Here is a 15,661-nt window from a genome sequence, read left to right as displayed (position 1 = left end):
TGCTCAAGCTGACTGTGCTGTCCATCCATGGTGGCTCTGAACAGGACATGCAAGTGCTCCTATGCCACCAGAGATTAAACCCAAATGATCATCACATGCCAGCAATGCAGGAATACAGGCAGGGCAGTCAGCTGAGCACAGCACCTGCTTCAGCTGTTCTCCACAACTCTCCTGCCAGCTCCAGTCAGGGCTTGGTTCCTATCTGAAGCTCTGAATCAGCCAGGACACAGACAAAATTCTGTACTTTACACAGGGGAGAACTATCAAAGTTTGCTTTCAGTGGTCTAAGATGTTGCATGTTTCTCTTTCCCTCTATTCTACGTTTTGTTACTGCTTCTTTCACAAATGTATCTTCCACCCCAGAGCAATGAAGTCCCGTCCAAAGTTTAAGCTGACAGCATTCCTGGTACAATTAACAAGCCAGAGTTCTCAGATATTAAAATGTAACAAGGCAGAAAAGCAAAAGAACAAGAAGCAAAATGATGTTAAGGCGTTTATCTATCTTTTCCCAGAAACAGGCACATACAATAATATAAAAACTTATGAAGAAGTTATATAGATACGTTTTCATGACTGAATACAACTATGACATTTCCATCTGTCTGCTGAACACATTCCTAAAAATGGAAGCTTATGAAATAAGTGCTCAAATACAGAGCAAACATCACATTTGAATGTTGACCTTTGCATCTAAAGCCATTAAAATGTCACCAGATAGTTGTGCAGTTTAACTGTTTCGGCAGTTCATCTGAATTACAAGAATGAAATTCAGAATATATATTTTTTTAGGCAGGTTCAGGTGACAAAAAAATTTAAGACTTTCAAGTGCCTGCAGCTATGTAGCAGTTACATGGAAAGTATGGACTTAAAACTCCAAGCAAAAGAAGTGTAAAGACCTGAGCTCATTTCAGATAAAGGCACAACCCATTATTTGATTTGACATCTGATTTCTGTTTGACTGTAATTTCCACATGGGTTCTACTGGAAGCACTGATTTTTCTTAATATATTTGATTCCAGATGCTCTAGCAATGTTTTGGCTCTGTTTCTCTCTCCACGTCATAAAGGGGCACTGAAAAATAACACCTTCTATCAGAGTGTATTAATAAACTAGTCTCTGCAGTAAACAAAATTACATTTATATACTGGATTTGCTGTAAACATTAGAAAGTTGGACCGTGTAGTTATATCAATGTCTTCTGGCTAATACAGCTGCATTTTGATGAAAATATTCTCTCTAATTTTGATTTGTTGATCAGGTACACTGCTTTCAAGGGTGGTCTTTTTATCTTTAATTATAGAGCACAAAAGTAACTTTATGAAATAGATTTGAAAGAGCTAATGAAACACAGACAAATCAAGTAATATGCTGTGTTATTTAAAAATACAGTATTACATATAAAAAAAGTTGCAATTCTGAAAAGCAGAATTAATTCCAGTTAAAGTTTCAACAGTAATCTTAATTTGCTTGCAACTCTGCTCTTTCTAAAACATTAATCACAAGCAAGCAGTGCATGAAAATCATCTGATAATCCAGATACAAAGTGTTGAGAATTGTGGCATCCTCTTGATGTTGTCACCTTTCTGCTCAAGCCTTTCACATCCTTGAATTCTTAGTGTCTCAGAGAGTCTCCTTTCCCTATTAATAGTCATGCTCTCAATTTCAGTATTTATCAGTCTCTCCCACCTGCAGGCAAAACTAGAACCACAGCTTGGACTGTAATTTTTACACAAGGTTAAATTGCAATCAAAAGGTGATGGAAAGAAGCCCTCGAACATCTTAAAAAAGCAGCTGCTGAGTGACCTTTGACCAGTCCTGAGCTATTAACAGGCTGGGAAATGAAAGCCTGTTGAGGATATTAATGTACCTTAAATGAGTGGAAATCAAATTCAGAAAAATAGGAAGTAAATAATGAGAATGACTCGTGCCACAAAACACAAAGGAATCAAAATATAGGAAACTGTTCATATACACACTCCTCTGTAACAGTTTTAAGCGTAAGAACTGTGACATTCAGCAATAGATCTTAAGTGAAAAAATTTCAACATTTTAGCAGACGTTCATATACCAATGTTTTTGTTCCCTCCATAATTCTATAAATATTTTATGATAAAAGGATACATTAAAACTGAAATTCAATATAATAATCAATAACATCACTAAAGCACTACAAGCTGTTGGAGTGATCCCAAAATTATCATTTCAGTTTCAGTACAGTCATGAATTAGAAGAACTTCACATAGACAAAACTATTAAACAATGACATAAAAGAACAAGTATACAATCTGGTTAAGGCATTGGTGCCTGAACCAGATGGCTTTCCTTTTGATCTATGGTAAAAAATACCTTATTTCTTTTTTCTTACAGAATTCTCTGAGACAGTATTGAGATTGCTCAGGCTTAGACTTATTTTGCTACTGACAGCATTCAAGATCAAAACCACCCAAGAAACAGATAAATACATAATTTGCTTTTGTTCAAGTAACTTAGATTATCAACTTAAGATTTTATGAAACACATTCTACATTGACACCATGTGCCCAGAGTTTGGGGGCAAGTGTACTGTATAGTCTTTTTCTGAAACAGACATAAGTCATGTGCTTAAGAACTTCTAGAATAAAACAGCCAATATAAAGTGCTTTTAAATATCATGACCTAATTATAAACTGAGCAAAAGGCATTAACTGTATCCTTGGCGACACACAGCAAAGGAAAAACGGAAGGATATTAAGTTTCAAATAACAGCTCAGGAGCAAGTCAGGTGGCAGATGTAACACAACCACTCCATTAACCCACCATCACCTAAGGAAAGTGGCATGGGAAGGAACCTGCTGTGCTCTCTAACTACCAGCATGGTATTGTTAATCCTTAATCCTTCCAGGTTTACAAGACAAAGGAGTGTATTCTGCTATTTCCTGTTTCAGAGAAGAAAGCTGTAAGACACAACCTGTAGAGCAGCAGCGGTGTAAAGATTAGGTTTTGGGATAAAGTCTCTGAGTTTTCTTTTTTATTTCTCTTCCCTTGTTCTAAACAATGCTTACCTTTCAAGGTGGCCTTTTTCAAAACCTTCATTGCATAAAGCTGTCTAGCATCTGATCCTGAGATTTTTTTGACAAGGAAGACCTGCATTAAAAATTAGAAAAAATTCTTAAAAGAATATAAAAGCAAGTCAGATGAATGTATTTTGCTATGACATCCAAGTAAGTCACTATGATTTCAATGAAACTCTATTTGACAGTTTTAGATTCTGCAAAGCCAAACCTCCTTTCATATTTTTTCCTTCTATTCCTTTATTCATAATCTAAAAGGTTCACTCAAGTTCATTCAGAGGATACTCTGCCAAATTAATTTTGGTCTAATTTCAGTGAGTAAAAAAAAAATTGTATTCTCTCAGAAGTTCATCCAAATTTGACACACAAAAATCAGCTTTAAAAAATTAATCTCTAGTTTTATCTTATTGAAATTCATAGGATGGCACAACAAATGTGCTAATAAAATAATTTTCAGATATGACCATAAATATGTGAACAAAATTTGATTCAGAAATCCATATAAATCAATGTATAAATAAATTTTAAAAATATCCTAGTTTTGTATATACCAATAAAGAACAACCAGGCTCAATTAAAGGCTGTTTCATTTCCTTCTTCAGTATCATGGGATTTCTTGACTGGTATTGTTTTTAATACCCTTAACACAAAATTAATTCCAGTAGAGACAAATTTTAGATTTAGGAATGAAAAAAACCCAAAACAAAACAAAACCACCAAAACCAAGTGTCACAGTTTTCTGGCTATGGACATGCACAGACATGTTGTGGTACATGAGGAAGTTAAACATATTATGTGAAATCAGTTTGATGTCTGCTTTTGTGCACAATTGTCACTTACGTTAACATTCCTTCCATTACCCAGAGACTACCAAATCATCATCAAGAGACCTTGAAAAACATGCAGATTTACTTTTTTTTAAACTAAATGGGAAACACTGACATCTTCACAAATTATTAGAATAAAATGATTTAAGGATTTTTTAAAAATATTAATGATTTTTGCATAAAGGCTAAGACAACTGAGGACAAGACTGGCATTTTTGCAGAAATTTCAGTCAGCTAGACAGTTTATTATTTTTGCTTTTTAAAAAATCACATTCCCCCTTCTCCCTCCCATTAAAGTACTGAATTTAGTATTATAAATAAAAGTGATTGCTGAAATGATAACTTATTAGCTTACTTTTCCTTGCCCTTGAATGATTTACTTTTCGTGATCTGAACATTTCCAAATAAAAACTTGGTTATGATTCTGGATTAAATCAAACCTTTGGAATCAGGTTTCCCAGTGAATTCTTACTAGCAGGAGTACAACATTTTATAGTTTCTAAGCACCTAGATTTCCAAACTGAACTGGAACAATAATGTGACTAACAGTAACTTACTGCCACCAAAAGAGAATTGGACGTATTTTTCTAATTTCCCACCATATCTAAGGTGTTTTTTAAACATGCTAGAGCTTAACATCACATTCAGAACTGCAATTAAGGTTGAAAGTGGATGTAAAAGCTCTCTCATCCCGCCTTACATATTCCATTCAGTCTTGATGATCTGTCTTGCTATGTGAACTTAATGTTTTTCTTTCAAGTTGAATTTGGACAACTAAAAGTATAAAAAAATTATGCCTAGTGAGATCTCAGTACTCATGAAATGCTAGAAACATTGAGTCTTTAACAGATGTTCAGATAAATATCAAGGTACATTGCATCTTAACCAAATTACAGCAGATAATGAACATGACTGGGGTGTATCACATTTACTTCAGTAGCTATTATTGCCTAAAATTTGTTCATTACAATTGCAACATGCTACAAAAACCGGCTTCTGTACTGATGACGTCTTACAATTAGCAAGCAACAAGGAATACTTATCAAAAAAACCATTTCAACCCTCATCCTCTCAAATAGAGAAGAGTAGTTAGAGAAGAATGACATTCAATTTTAACAGTAAATACCCTATTATTTAATATAAAGACATTTTTTCTATTGAACTTTGAAATCGACATATCATGCTAACATGAGAAAAAACATACTGCTTTAAAAAGATCTGCCACAATTACAGTGCCTAGTTAGCACTAATTTAGAAAGCAGTTTTCACTTGCAACATTGCCTTAATGCAAAACTGTGACTGTTCTAAATATTTCACAACCAATATTCAATTCTATATTCCTGAATAATTGGCTCCACAGGAGTTCAGTTACCAACCTTTCCAAAGGATCCTTGTCCTAATACTTTCAGAAGTTCAAATTGTGAAGGGTCTGCTTTCTCATGTCCTTCCTTTACATGGTGAGTTATTGCAATTTCTTTGATACTTCCTTCTTCCTGGCAGAGGAAAACAGAGGAATACATTTAGATTAATGGTTTACAAATATTTACAAATCCACAATATGTTGAAAAATACCAGTGTCACTGAACCCAATGAACTAGATGATGCCAAATACAGGCAAAAAACCACTTAGCAATGTTATTTGCATAATTAAGACAGACAGCACTATTTCAGTAACAATGTAGCTTAAACTTTAAGAGATGCACCGGGATCCAGACAATAAAAGAGTTGACCGAAGTCAGCAATCCTCAAGCTTTTTCTCTTAGGCCCATATTATTGGGTTCGTATTTCTGTTCCAGATTCACAACCAATTAATGGAAACCAATCTTCTTAACAATTTAGTAATCTTAAAGCACACCTAGAATGTATCAAATGGCCCAGATGTCTTTGGAAAGCCCCCCTTTTTAAACACTTGAATGAGGACCACCATGCTGCAGCAATGCCAATGCTCACCTTTTAAGACAGTGTGAGACACAAGACATTTCCACACAAAGCAACATTTTCCACTTCCACTTCAACAGCAGGCTTCACCTGCCCCTGACAAAATTCTGTTGAAGAAAGTATTCTGCCTTTCTTCTCAAGGAGAGTCTATCCTATGAAAGCTGCCCAGTCTTCATCCTTTCCCCTTTTGTGAGAAGCTGGTCACCAGAAAGCTCTAAGCATCAGTGAATCTTATCTTCTTGTTCTCTGCATTTAATTCAGTGTTTTCTGCACTGAATTTGAGAATCCCTGAAAACTGACGTTCCTTGCCACACAAGGAAGGAATTTCAGAAGTTATCATCAAGTAAGTAAAAAACCTGCATTCTTGTTAATGTCATCTGAAGATCTATCTAGGCATTACATGCAATCCAAGCTACTGTAAGTTAACACACAACTGACTGTTAGTTAACATACAGAAAGCAATATACTATCTACAGTTTTAACTTCTTGTTCATTCTCTTTCTGTTTCTTCTATGGGTTATAGTGAATAAAATAAATCTGAGAATACTTTTCATCTATTTATTGAGGAGCTCATAGACCCATTTCACAGAATTGCAGACTGGTTGACATTGAAAGGGACCTCCGGAGATTATCCTGTCTAACCCTATACCCTCTGCTCAAGCAGGGCCACCCAGAGCCAGCTGCCCAGGACCTGAATATCTCCATGGATGGTGACAACCTCCCTGTGCCAGGGCTCAGCCAGCCTGACAGTAAAGAAGTGTTTCCTGATGTTCAGACAGAAACTCCTTTTTGCCCATTGCCTCTGGTCCTGCCACTGAGCAGCACTGAAAAAAAGCTCTTTGCACCCTCCCTTCAGGCTGTCAATCATCATTTCACCATTGTGAATCCATACTGAATAACCCCAGCTACCCTTTTGTCCTCCATGTATACAGGAATGCTTAGTTTCTCCATTATTTCCCTGGGAATTAAGGCCTGTCTGACCAATCTGTAGTTCCCTGGATCCTCCTTGCCCTTTTTGAAGACAGGAGTTGACATTTGCTTTCCTTCAGTCCTCAGTCACCTCTCCTGGTCATCGTGTTAATAAGAAAATAATTAACAGTGGCCTCACAGTGACAGCTGCCAGCTCCCTCAGCACTCATGTGCTGCACCAGGGCCCACAGACTTGGATACACCCTGTTTGCTTAAGTATTCTCCCCAGTGGCAGGACCTGAGGGAATGGCCTGAAGTTGTGTTAGAGAAGGTTTAGGTTGAATATTAGGAAAAGGTTCTTAATCCAGAGGGTGGCTGGGCACTGGAACAGGCTCCCCAGGGAAGTGGTCACAGCACCAAGCCTGATCTGTCAAGATCAGAAGTTCAAGAAGCATTTGGACAATGCTCTGGGGCACATAGTGTGACTCCTGGTGGGTGCTGTGCAAGACCAGGAGCTGGACCTCAATGAATTTGATGAGTCCCTTCCACCTCAGGATGTTCTATGGTTTTCCTCTAAGAGTATGTATTCCTTGCTCCAGTCTTTCCCTTCACCTATATGCACCAAAATGTGTACTGATTAGTTATAGTAGTACGTTAGTAGAGGCCAAGTTCTAAAGCTGTGTTTCTGAAGCACTAATTTGTAAATTTTCAAGCATTCTGCAAAATTTATGTGCATTAATTAGTGCTGAAAGTACCCTTTTGCATCTGATCATTTCAGTACTGTATATAAATGCAAAGCAACTGTCCACCCAGGTCAGCATATTCCAACACATGCTTCTCCCAGACTGACAATTCTTCTTCAAAAGATTCTTTTTCTCAAAGATTACAAAGTCGAAAATGAGCTGCACCTAAGAAATCCTGAGTGTGTGTAAGAGTCTGTATATATTAAAAAACTCCAGCATGTGATTTGGAATAATGCACAGAACATGCTGGCAACTTTTAAAATCAGAGTGTGAAAAAAGATACTTCAATGTGAAGAATATAGTTTTAAGAATAGTTTTAGAAGATCCAAGACAAATCCAAGATATCCTCTAAGTTTAGGTGGCTGTTTCCATTTTAAGACAGCCAAAATTTTATATGTGTGTGCACATAGGCATGCTGAGTACTCCATCTAATAACCTGAATTTCTCTGTCTTTTCAGGAGAAAATGCTACCAGCACTGATTACCAGCTGAATCTTTATAGTCTGAAAAAAAAATACTGTTTCCTTTTACTTGTCAAAGGAATAAATTGCTGGTGGACATTTTTGGTATTATATTTTAAATTATTATGTGATCAGTTGGATCACATGCTACTTAAACCATCCATTGAATCTTAGAGAATCCTAAGGGAGGAATAGAATGGCTCAGCAAAACAGACTGCCAAGCACACATGTCTTCAGATACTTTGATCCATTTCTACTTAATGGTTTTATCTATTTTCTCCCTGGCAATCTTGGGAAAGTCAAAAACATGTGAAGCACAACATTCTCAAATCTCTTTTATCTACTGCCTTCAGGGACACAAAGCAATCAGGTGGACATAAGAACATGGAACTATTGGAACAAGTCCAGAGGAGGGCCATGAAGTTGGTAAAATGGCTAGAGCATCTCCCTATGAAGACAGGCTGAGAAAGTTGGGACTGTTCAGCCTACAGGAGAGAAGTTTGCATGGAGACCCCATAGCAAAATTCTACTATCTGGAGGGGACTACAGGGAAGCCAGAGGGGGATCCTTCATCAAGAACTGTAGTGATAGGACAGGGAGTAATGGGTACAAACTGAAAAATGGGAAATTTAGGTTAGGTATTAGGAAGAAATTCTTTACTGCAATGATGGTGAGATACTGGAACAGGTTGCCAAGGGAGGTTGTAGATGCCCCAGCCCTGGCAGTGTTGAAAGCCAGAATGGTTAAGGCCATGACCAACCTGATCTAATGGAAGGTGTCCCTGCCCAGGGCACATGGGTTAGAATTAGGTGACTTTCATGGCTCCTTCCAACCCAAACCCTTCTATGATTCTATATTGCTTTAAAAGCACTACAAAACTCAACAAGAACAAGAAAAGAAAATATATTAACTTGCTTCTCTACACAAACAAAAATTATTATTTTTGAATGCTATGCAATTATTATGCAACCAACTTTCCAGTGGTTATTTTGAGCATCCTCTAAAAAACAACACAAATCCCAAACCACCACTTCACATTCCTGATACCAAGAGAATATTCCCAGACTTTTCTCAGGGCTCAGTTACTCTTCAGTCCATAAAAGGCAGACCTAATAGAACTCTGGTTTAAATGAAAAGGAACTCTAATGATATCCAACTTTAATTTGTCAGTAACTCTCGTTTGGGAGCAAGATTTATGATGAGTGGTTGCCTACAAATTTGCAGTTTCCTTTTCTGACATAACTGCTGAATACTTGTTATTTTAACCTAAACAGTGTTCTGCAAGCTAAACCTTTTATAGAAACACAAATTATATGCAGAGGTAATCAAGCCCCACTATCTACCTGAATTAAAATACAAGTCTTATACAGTGTAGAAAGAGATCTCTATTCTCAACCAACTGCACTAATTACATCAGATGATAGATGTCATCTTGCAGTAAACTGCAAGAGAAGCCAGCCGTTCCATCTGGTACTGAATTGTTTGATCATTTCTTGGTACTTGGCAAAACCATTTGTCCCATGCGATGAATTGAAAATAAATGAGATGCTGGAATACTTGGGTCCTCTGCTCCTTTCTTCCATTTCTTGATAACTTTCCTTGATAATGCAACTACAGGCGTTCAACTCACCAGCTGCAATGGTGGGGTCTTCCTTCCAGTTACAACTATACCCTAGTGCCCACATTTTATTTATGTTATTTATAAGCTTGGAAAGCTCCCTTTTCTCAAGTGTTATACTGCAGCAGCGTCTAAATAAAAGTCTCAACACATGATTTCCTCTTCTTGGCACACAGTTCTCTCAAGGCCTTCTTCACACTATAAAGTTCCACTACCTCAGAAACCCCCAAAACAATCATGTGAGTCAACTTTAAGTGGCTGCTACTGGCTTCCACTATAGTGAAACTAAATACAGAATACAAGGAAACAAAAGAAGGTAACACTACTGAGTTTTCTTAACAATGTAACACTGTTAAATCAACACTGGCCTAGAAAGGAAGTGAGTGACAAATAAGTTTAGGTATGAATTTAAAATACCATATTTCAGAATAATTTCCTGTAGTGATCTAGTCTGCAACTCAGAAATATTCTGGGCAGTATCTCTGTATAAGTAAGCTTATACTAAGACACCTCACAATATATGTCTGTGCACGAGAACACACACATACATATAGGAAAGAACACCAAATGGACTGTATCGTGCAGACAAAATCTGAATTAAAAACTTTATAGAAAAAAAAGGGGGGGATTCTGCAACATCAAGGGCAACTCATTTTTATCTTAAGTAATCAGTTGCAAATTGGAATAGGAAACATGCTTGCCAGTAAAAAAACGACAGACACCTTCTAGGAAAGCAGTGAAAAACTATTTAATCTTTATCAGGCTATAAAAATAAAAGCCTAATCATGTTGCTGGGAAAAAAAAAAATCAATATTTTAGGTACTTAATGAACATTAAACACTCATCTTGCTTCTAGTAATTGAAATTATGTGAATTTCGTTTACCTTCACTTTTTAATTCAAAAGTAAATTAACTCTGCTCCAACATAAAATATTTGTATTTGTTTGAGATCTTATTACAGGAACAACTAATAGATAATTTGTTAAAAGAAAACCAGACTTCAAACCCTAAAGGAAGTAGAAAGAGAGTCTTACTAGATACATATTCCTCAGTAGTAATGAAAAAGCCCAGAAAAGCAAGAGAAAAACATGAGTTTATCTATACATAGACTCTTCTGCAATATACCCTTTAGAATTCTGAATTTTCAATAGAAGGCCTGAAAACTGCTCTGTGTAAAGAAGTGACCCATGCAGAGCTGGACGGCATAAGCTCATCAGTGCAGATCAAGCTGTATGTTATCTGCAGACCTTTTTCTGAGCAGTATGTTCTAGGGACAGCTGAAAAGCTGGTCTATGTCTATTAAACTGGGCTCTGAACTGGTATTTAGGAGAACTACCAGTAAAATCCACAATACCATTGCGACGTTCATTAGTGTTTAAATAGTAAAGATTCAAAACATGGAAGCATTCATAGTCTAAAAATTTTATGTAAAAAGGACAGAGAAATAATCAATTAAAGATTAAAATAATTAAAAAATATACATAAATGTATGCTGCAGTATTGGCAAAATAATTCACAAGGAAATACTCCAAATCATCTAATTAGGCAGCACAGGATCAGATCTGTGCTCTTTCTCGTAGCAGGAAGAGGAAAGCCATTCAGAATAAGGAATATTAGCATACCCAAACACCACAGGAGTCTCACTGCACCTAAAATTCTCAGTCTCAACTTCCCGAAAAAAATGCATAAGCAAAGCGTGAACACACATGATGACAAGTGCTTGGCAAAGAAATTTCAAAATACCAGCACAGAAATAGGAAATTCAGCAAGAATTTACTCTTAAAGAGGTGTAAGAACTAGATGTGAATTAACTTAAACAGAACATCAAAGAATAAACTGCTATGGAACACATACTTAGGAAAGGTATTTCTGGAAGACAGATTTCTCCTTTTCTAGATACTCAAAATTACAGGAATATGAATAGAAATATTTTAAACACTTAAATCTTAACGACAACATATTTTAGATAACAGTTATTAAAAGAATAATTAGTTCATCAGCTTCATGATGAGTGACAAAGACTTGAGTATACAATTTTCAATATACTGAAAATATAAATTAAAATTATGATATGCACATATGACTCCAAAGGAAAAAAGCAGCAGCTACTGAAAAAATATAAAGTTTTAGTGCAAAAATAATAATGGACTGGTGTATTTATATTGCTCCTACACACAGATGACATTTAAGGGGAGTAAAGTCATGAAGTGACATAGCATTGGAAAGGTAAAGGGGAAAAAAAAGTACAGGGAAACATTTACAGCTTAAGACATTCAAACATTAAAGTCAATAGCACGTGACTCTAAAAGTAAACTGGACCCATCCTGAACAGAAAGACTGACTGCATAGTCTCTGCTGCCCACTTCAGTGAAATTAAACTAAATAGAAAGTTGACCAAAAGCAAGATACCAAAAAACTAAGATTCCTAACAAAGACAGGCATGCACAACATGACTGGGGGTTGGAAGGGTCCAGGAAGATTTTATTTTATTATATAAGTATGAGATTTTAAAAGAAATCAAATTAAAAAAATCTTTCTGACTAACTATGCAAAGAACAACAAAAAACCCGGCAGGTTTAATTTTTTTCATCATACCAAGAGCAAAGATAATTTACATGTGAGAAACAGTCAGAATCACCATTAGAAAAGATCACAGTTCTGGAACTTCAACTTCTATAGTCAGGAATCAGAATAAGAGAAAAAAAATCCTTTTTGATAGCTTTGATCATAAAAATTAAGTCAAAACCATATTGCCCATATTGGTGAACACCTCCCTCAAACATCAGCCATTTTCAAGGTAAGACCTAAATCAGTGTATCAGTCCTTAAATCTGGGTATGCTGTTGACCATACAATTTAAAAAAAAAAACCAAATGTGCAGCTGCAAAGATACTGCTTTTATAATTTTTCACTTATTAGTATTGATTATGTAACAACATAGATTTTTCCATTTTCATTATGAAGTAGCAGCTTTGTTCTCAGCCCTCTCAATCTCCTTTCATAAATGTTTTGCTTCCTTTAGACAAGTGCACTTTCCTGAAGCACATGTACATTCAGTACAAGCAAAGATAATACTGAAAACGGAAGAATGGATTCCCCAGCAATTTACTTCACACTGCTCCAACAATGGCTATAGGTTGCCTTTTACTACTTTCATAGCCTTCATTGTACTGCTAAGAGCTCTGCTGAACATGGCTGTGTTTGGCAAAATATTTATCACAGACATCATAATGTTGATCCCCATAATCAAATAAACTATTTCTGAAGTATTGACTATGATATTAAACCTTGGTACTGAAGTTACATAAAGCAGTTATGCCCTGTAAGGACAGTAAGCTTATTGGATATCAAGTGATTTTAAAAGGATGACTCAATGTTGGCACAGTTCCCCAGCTCATATACAGAATTTCCTTTTCCTCCCCTCCCTTGAGTCAGGAAGTGTCCTAGATGCATTTTTTCTTTCCCAACTTGTTATGAACATAGGATGAATTTTCAGCATTATCTGCAGAAATAAAACCCTCCTTTTGAGTTATACTTTTTGAAGCAATAAAGAAAAGCAAACTGAAAACCAATTACTTTTACCTCTTTTATTAGAGCTTACAGAAATATTCATTAAGGTAAAAATGGGAGTTAAAAATGTGAAGAGTGCACCAGTCTAGGTGTTTTTAAATATCTTAGACACATTTTATATGCTTTCATACATTTTATACTTTTTATACTCCTACCTTCAAATTCAAAACTACCTTAAAAATTAAACTCACAGTGCAACAAGTACTTCACAATCTCCCATTACTTTGGTAAGCAGTATTAGTGAGCTAAACCATGGACTAAAATTCATTCCTTATGACTGTGACTAATATTCAAGTCACTTAATAGAACTAACCACTACTTATCTGCTCATACACAAACAATTGTTCTAAAAAGCTGATTAAAAATCCTGCTTCTGAAGTAGCAATTATTCCAATATAACAAAAAGCAAAGCAGTACCATGCATAAAATTAAGTCAAGCTGATCTAACGATATTCTCTGTATGTTGTCTATTTTACACTACTACCAAAGAAAAGCAAGAGTAGAGCAGAATTTCTAAATGCGGACATCTGAAGTCAGAAACACAGGCTATCACAATTTATGTTTTTGCTTCTTTTTAGAAGATGGAAAAACTTACAATTTCGACTAACATCATATCACTTCCTGCAGACCTGATAGAAAATATGATTTCCTAAAAGAAAACTTTATTTGTAAATGTTTAGTTTCAGGGTCTGGGCTTGTTTTTTTCTTTTAATTCTTAAATTGTTAAGTCTCTCAGGGGAAAACAATTTGTAGAGATAACAAAGAAAAAATGTATTTATGTATTTATTCCTTGCTCTCTTTCTACTCTTTTTAATTTCTGGCTTTTTCTGCAACAATTTTGAGATCTAGAAGGATGCCTATGTCTGTATTTGTTCCACATAGCCAACTCACAGAATGAAGACTGCAGACCTGGTTACTGAGACAGAACTCCTCCCTGTCTTTTGGTCGTACAGATGAAGCCAGATAGGAGTTTGAAGAATGAATCCTGTCCCAGAGAAACAGGCCAGAGAGCAGGTAAGACCCTATGGATAAATGTGGTTCACCAGGCTGGGAGTGTAATTCTGAAAATGCTTGCTTTCTTTAGAATGAAAATACAAACAGACAGGACACTACCCCTTCCTTCCTGAAGGAACTGTCAGCATTAGGTTTTTTGGCAGGTAAGCTGAGGAATTCCTGAAAGCATTTTAAAAGCTCAATGTCACCAAAAGCAGTTTTGCAATGCAGTTGTCTTTTGATCAAACAGCACAAAATTATCTCATGAACTGAAATGTGCTCATCAGCATTGGAAAAAAATACTCATTGGGTGGAACTTTCATTTCCCAGTAACTCTGATACAAGTCTTTTTCCTACTTAGTAAGCATTAACATTTCAGAAAATTGCAATTAAAAAACTAAATCAAGTTAAAAAGCTCCAAACTATTTAGAAGGAGAAATAATCCCTGACCATACTCCGTCCTAATCTATGAACGCTATGAATCCTGTTTTATTATCATAATTTCCTAAACATATACTGAAATCTATATGGGTTGAAAACTTTGAGTTTGGTCTGCAATAGCTAGCATTTTAAAATCAACAGAATGTTAAAGACGACCTAACCAGGCTCCTGTATGTAAAATAAAACAATGTCATTATCTGACAAAATTTCTGAGGAATACCTTTCATGTTGCCTGTGGAAAAGAACTATAATTCAGGACTATGAGTTGGTAAGTATTTATTTTTTAAGGTTTACATTAAAAATCCCCTTGACTTTAATGCAAGCTATGTTCTACTGTTTTACATTCATGTCTTGTTCTGGTGTTTCACTTGTGGCAAGAAAATTCAATTTCATTTTTTAATATGCATTGCAAAAACTAATACAAATTGTTTAAACCATTACATGGGCTAGTAGGTGTCTACCACTTTTACAAGCTAATAGACCTTCACTTAAGATGTTAAGTCAATACACAAGAAGGTCATGGGGTTTTGGGTTTTTTACCCCCTCACTGAAAAGTATTTGCAGACCTACATAAGGATAAACATGAAAACTGCTTTGACTTCCAATGATAGAATGTTCTGTCCCATTGCACGTTTACATGCAATGTTAAATAGTTCTGAAACAGTGCTTGGGACGATACAATACTCCACTAGTAATTTTTCTGAACTTAAACAAAACTTTTTAATGCTTAAATATAGGCCCAACAAGACAAATTACACAAATTAAACATTTGTTATGACTAATTTATCAATTCAAAGTTGAAATAACCCTAACATTGTTATGCAAGCATCACTACTCTTCATACCATTTCAGAAGTAAATTTAAGATATTAATATGCCTGAGTTATTTTAGCTATCATCACACAGAGCCATATCTTACAGTTTAAAGCACTATATGAAGATGTAACTATTAAAATAACCACTAAGTATTAAAAATACAAAGGTTTTTAATAAAACTTGAGTCTCAGTGAGAAAACATACAGCTAAGCTCACAATTAACACCCCCCACCTCCCCCTAAAATGTAAGTTTTACATTATTTACATACAGGTAACAATTTCCTAATAAGGCTAAATT

The 15,661-nt window shown here is 35.6% G+C and overlaps 1 protein-coding gene across 2 annotated transcripts in view; it reads right to left on the bottom strand.

Annotated features, from left to right (window-relative positions):
• RPS6KA3 (ribosomal protein S6 kinase A3) overlaps positions 1–15,661 on the bottom strand; it is a 71,159-nt gene that overhangs the window by 34,226 nt on the left and 21,272 nt on the right. For both annotated transcript variants that reach the window (XM_053934365.1, XM_053934366.1), the window contains exons 3-4: positions 5,254–5,370; positions 3,042–3,123 (exon numbers count right to left, since the gene is read on the bottom strand). In XM_053934365.1, coding sequence (XP_053790340.1) covers positions 3,042–3,123; positions 5,254–5,370 — 199 coding nt within the window. The remainder of the gene's footprint in view (positions 1–3,041; positions 3,124–5,253; positions 5,371–15,661) is intronic.

The sequence above is a fragment of the Vidua chalybeata genome, chromosome 2 (assembly GCF_026979565.1).
Source record: "Vidua chalybeata isolate OUT-0048 chromosome 2, bVidCha1 merged haplotype, whole genome shotgun sequence".
Taxonomy (NCBI): Eukaryota; Metazoa; Chordata; class Aves; order Passeriformes; family Viduidae; genus Vidua; species Vidua chalybeata.
This window is presented reverse-complemented; position numbering and strand designations above follow the sequence as displayed.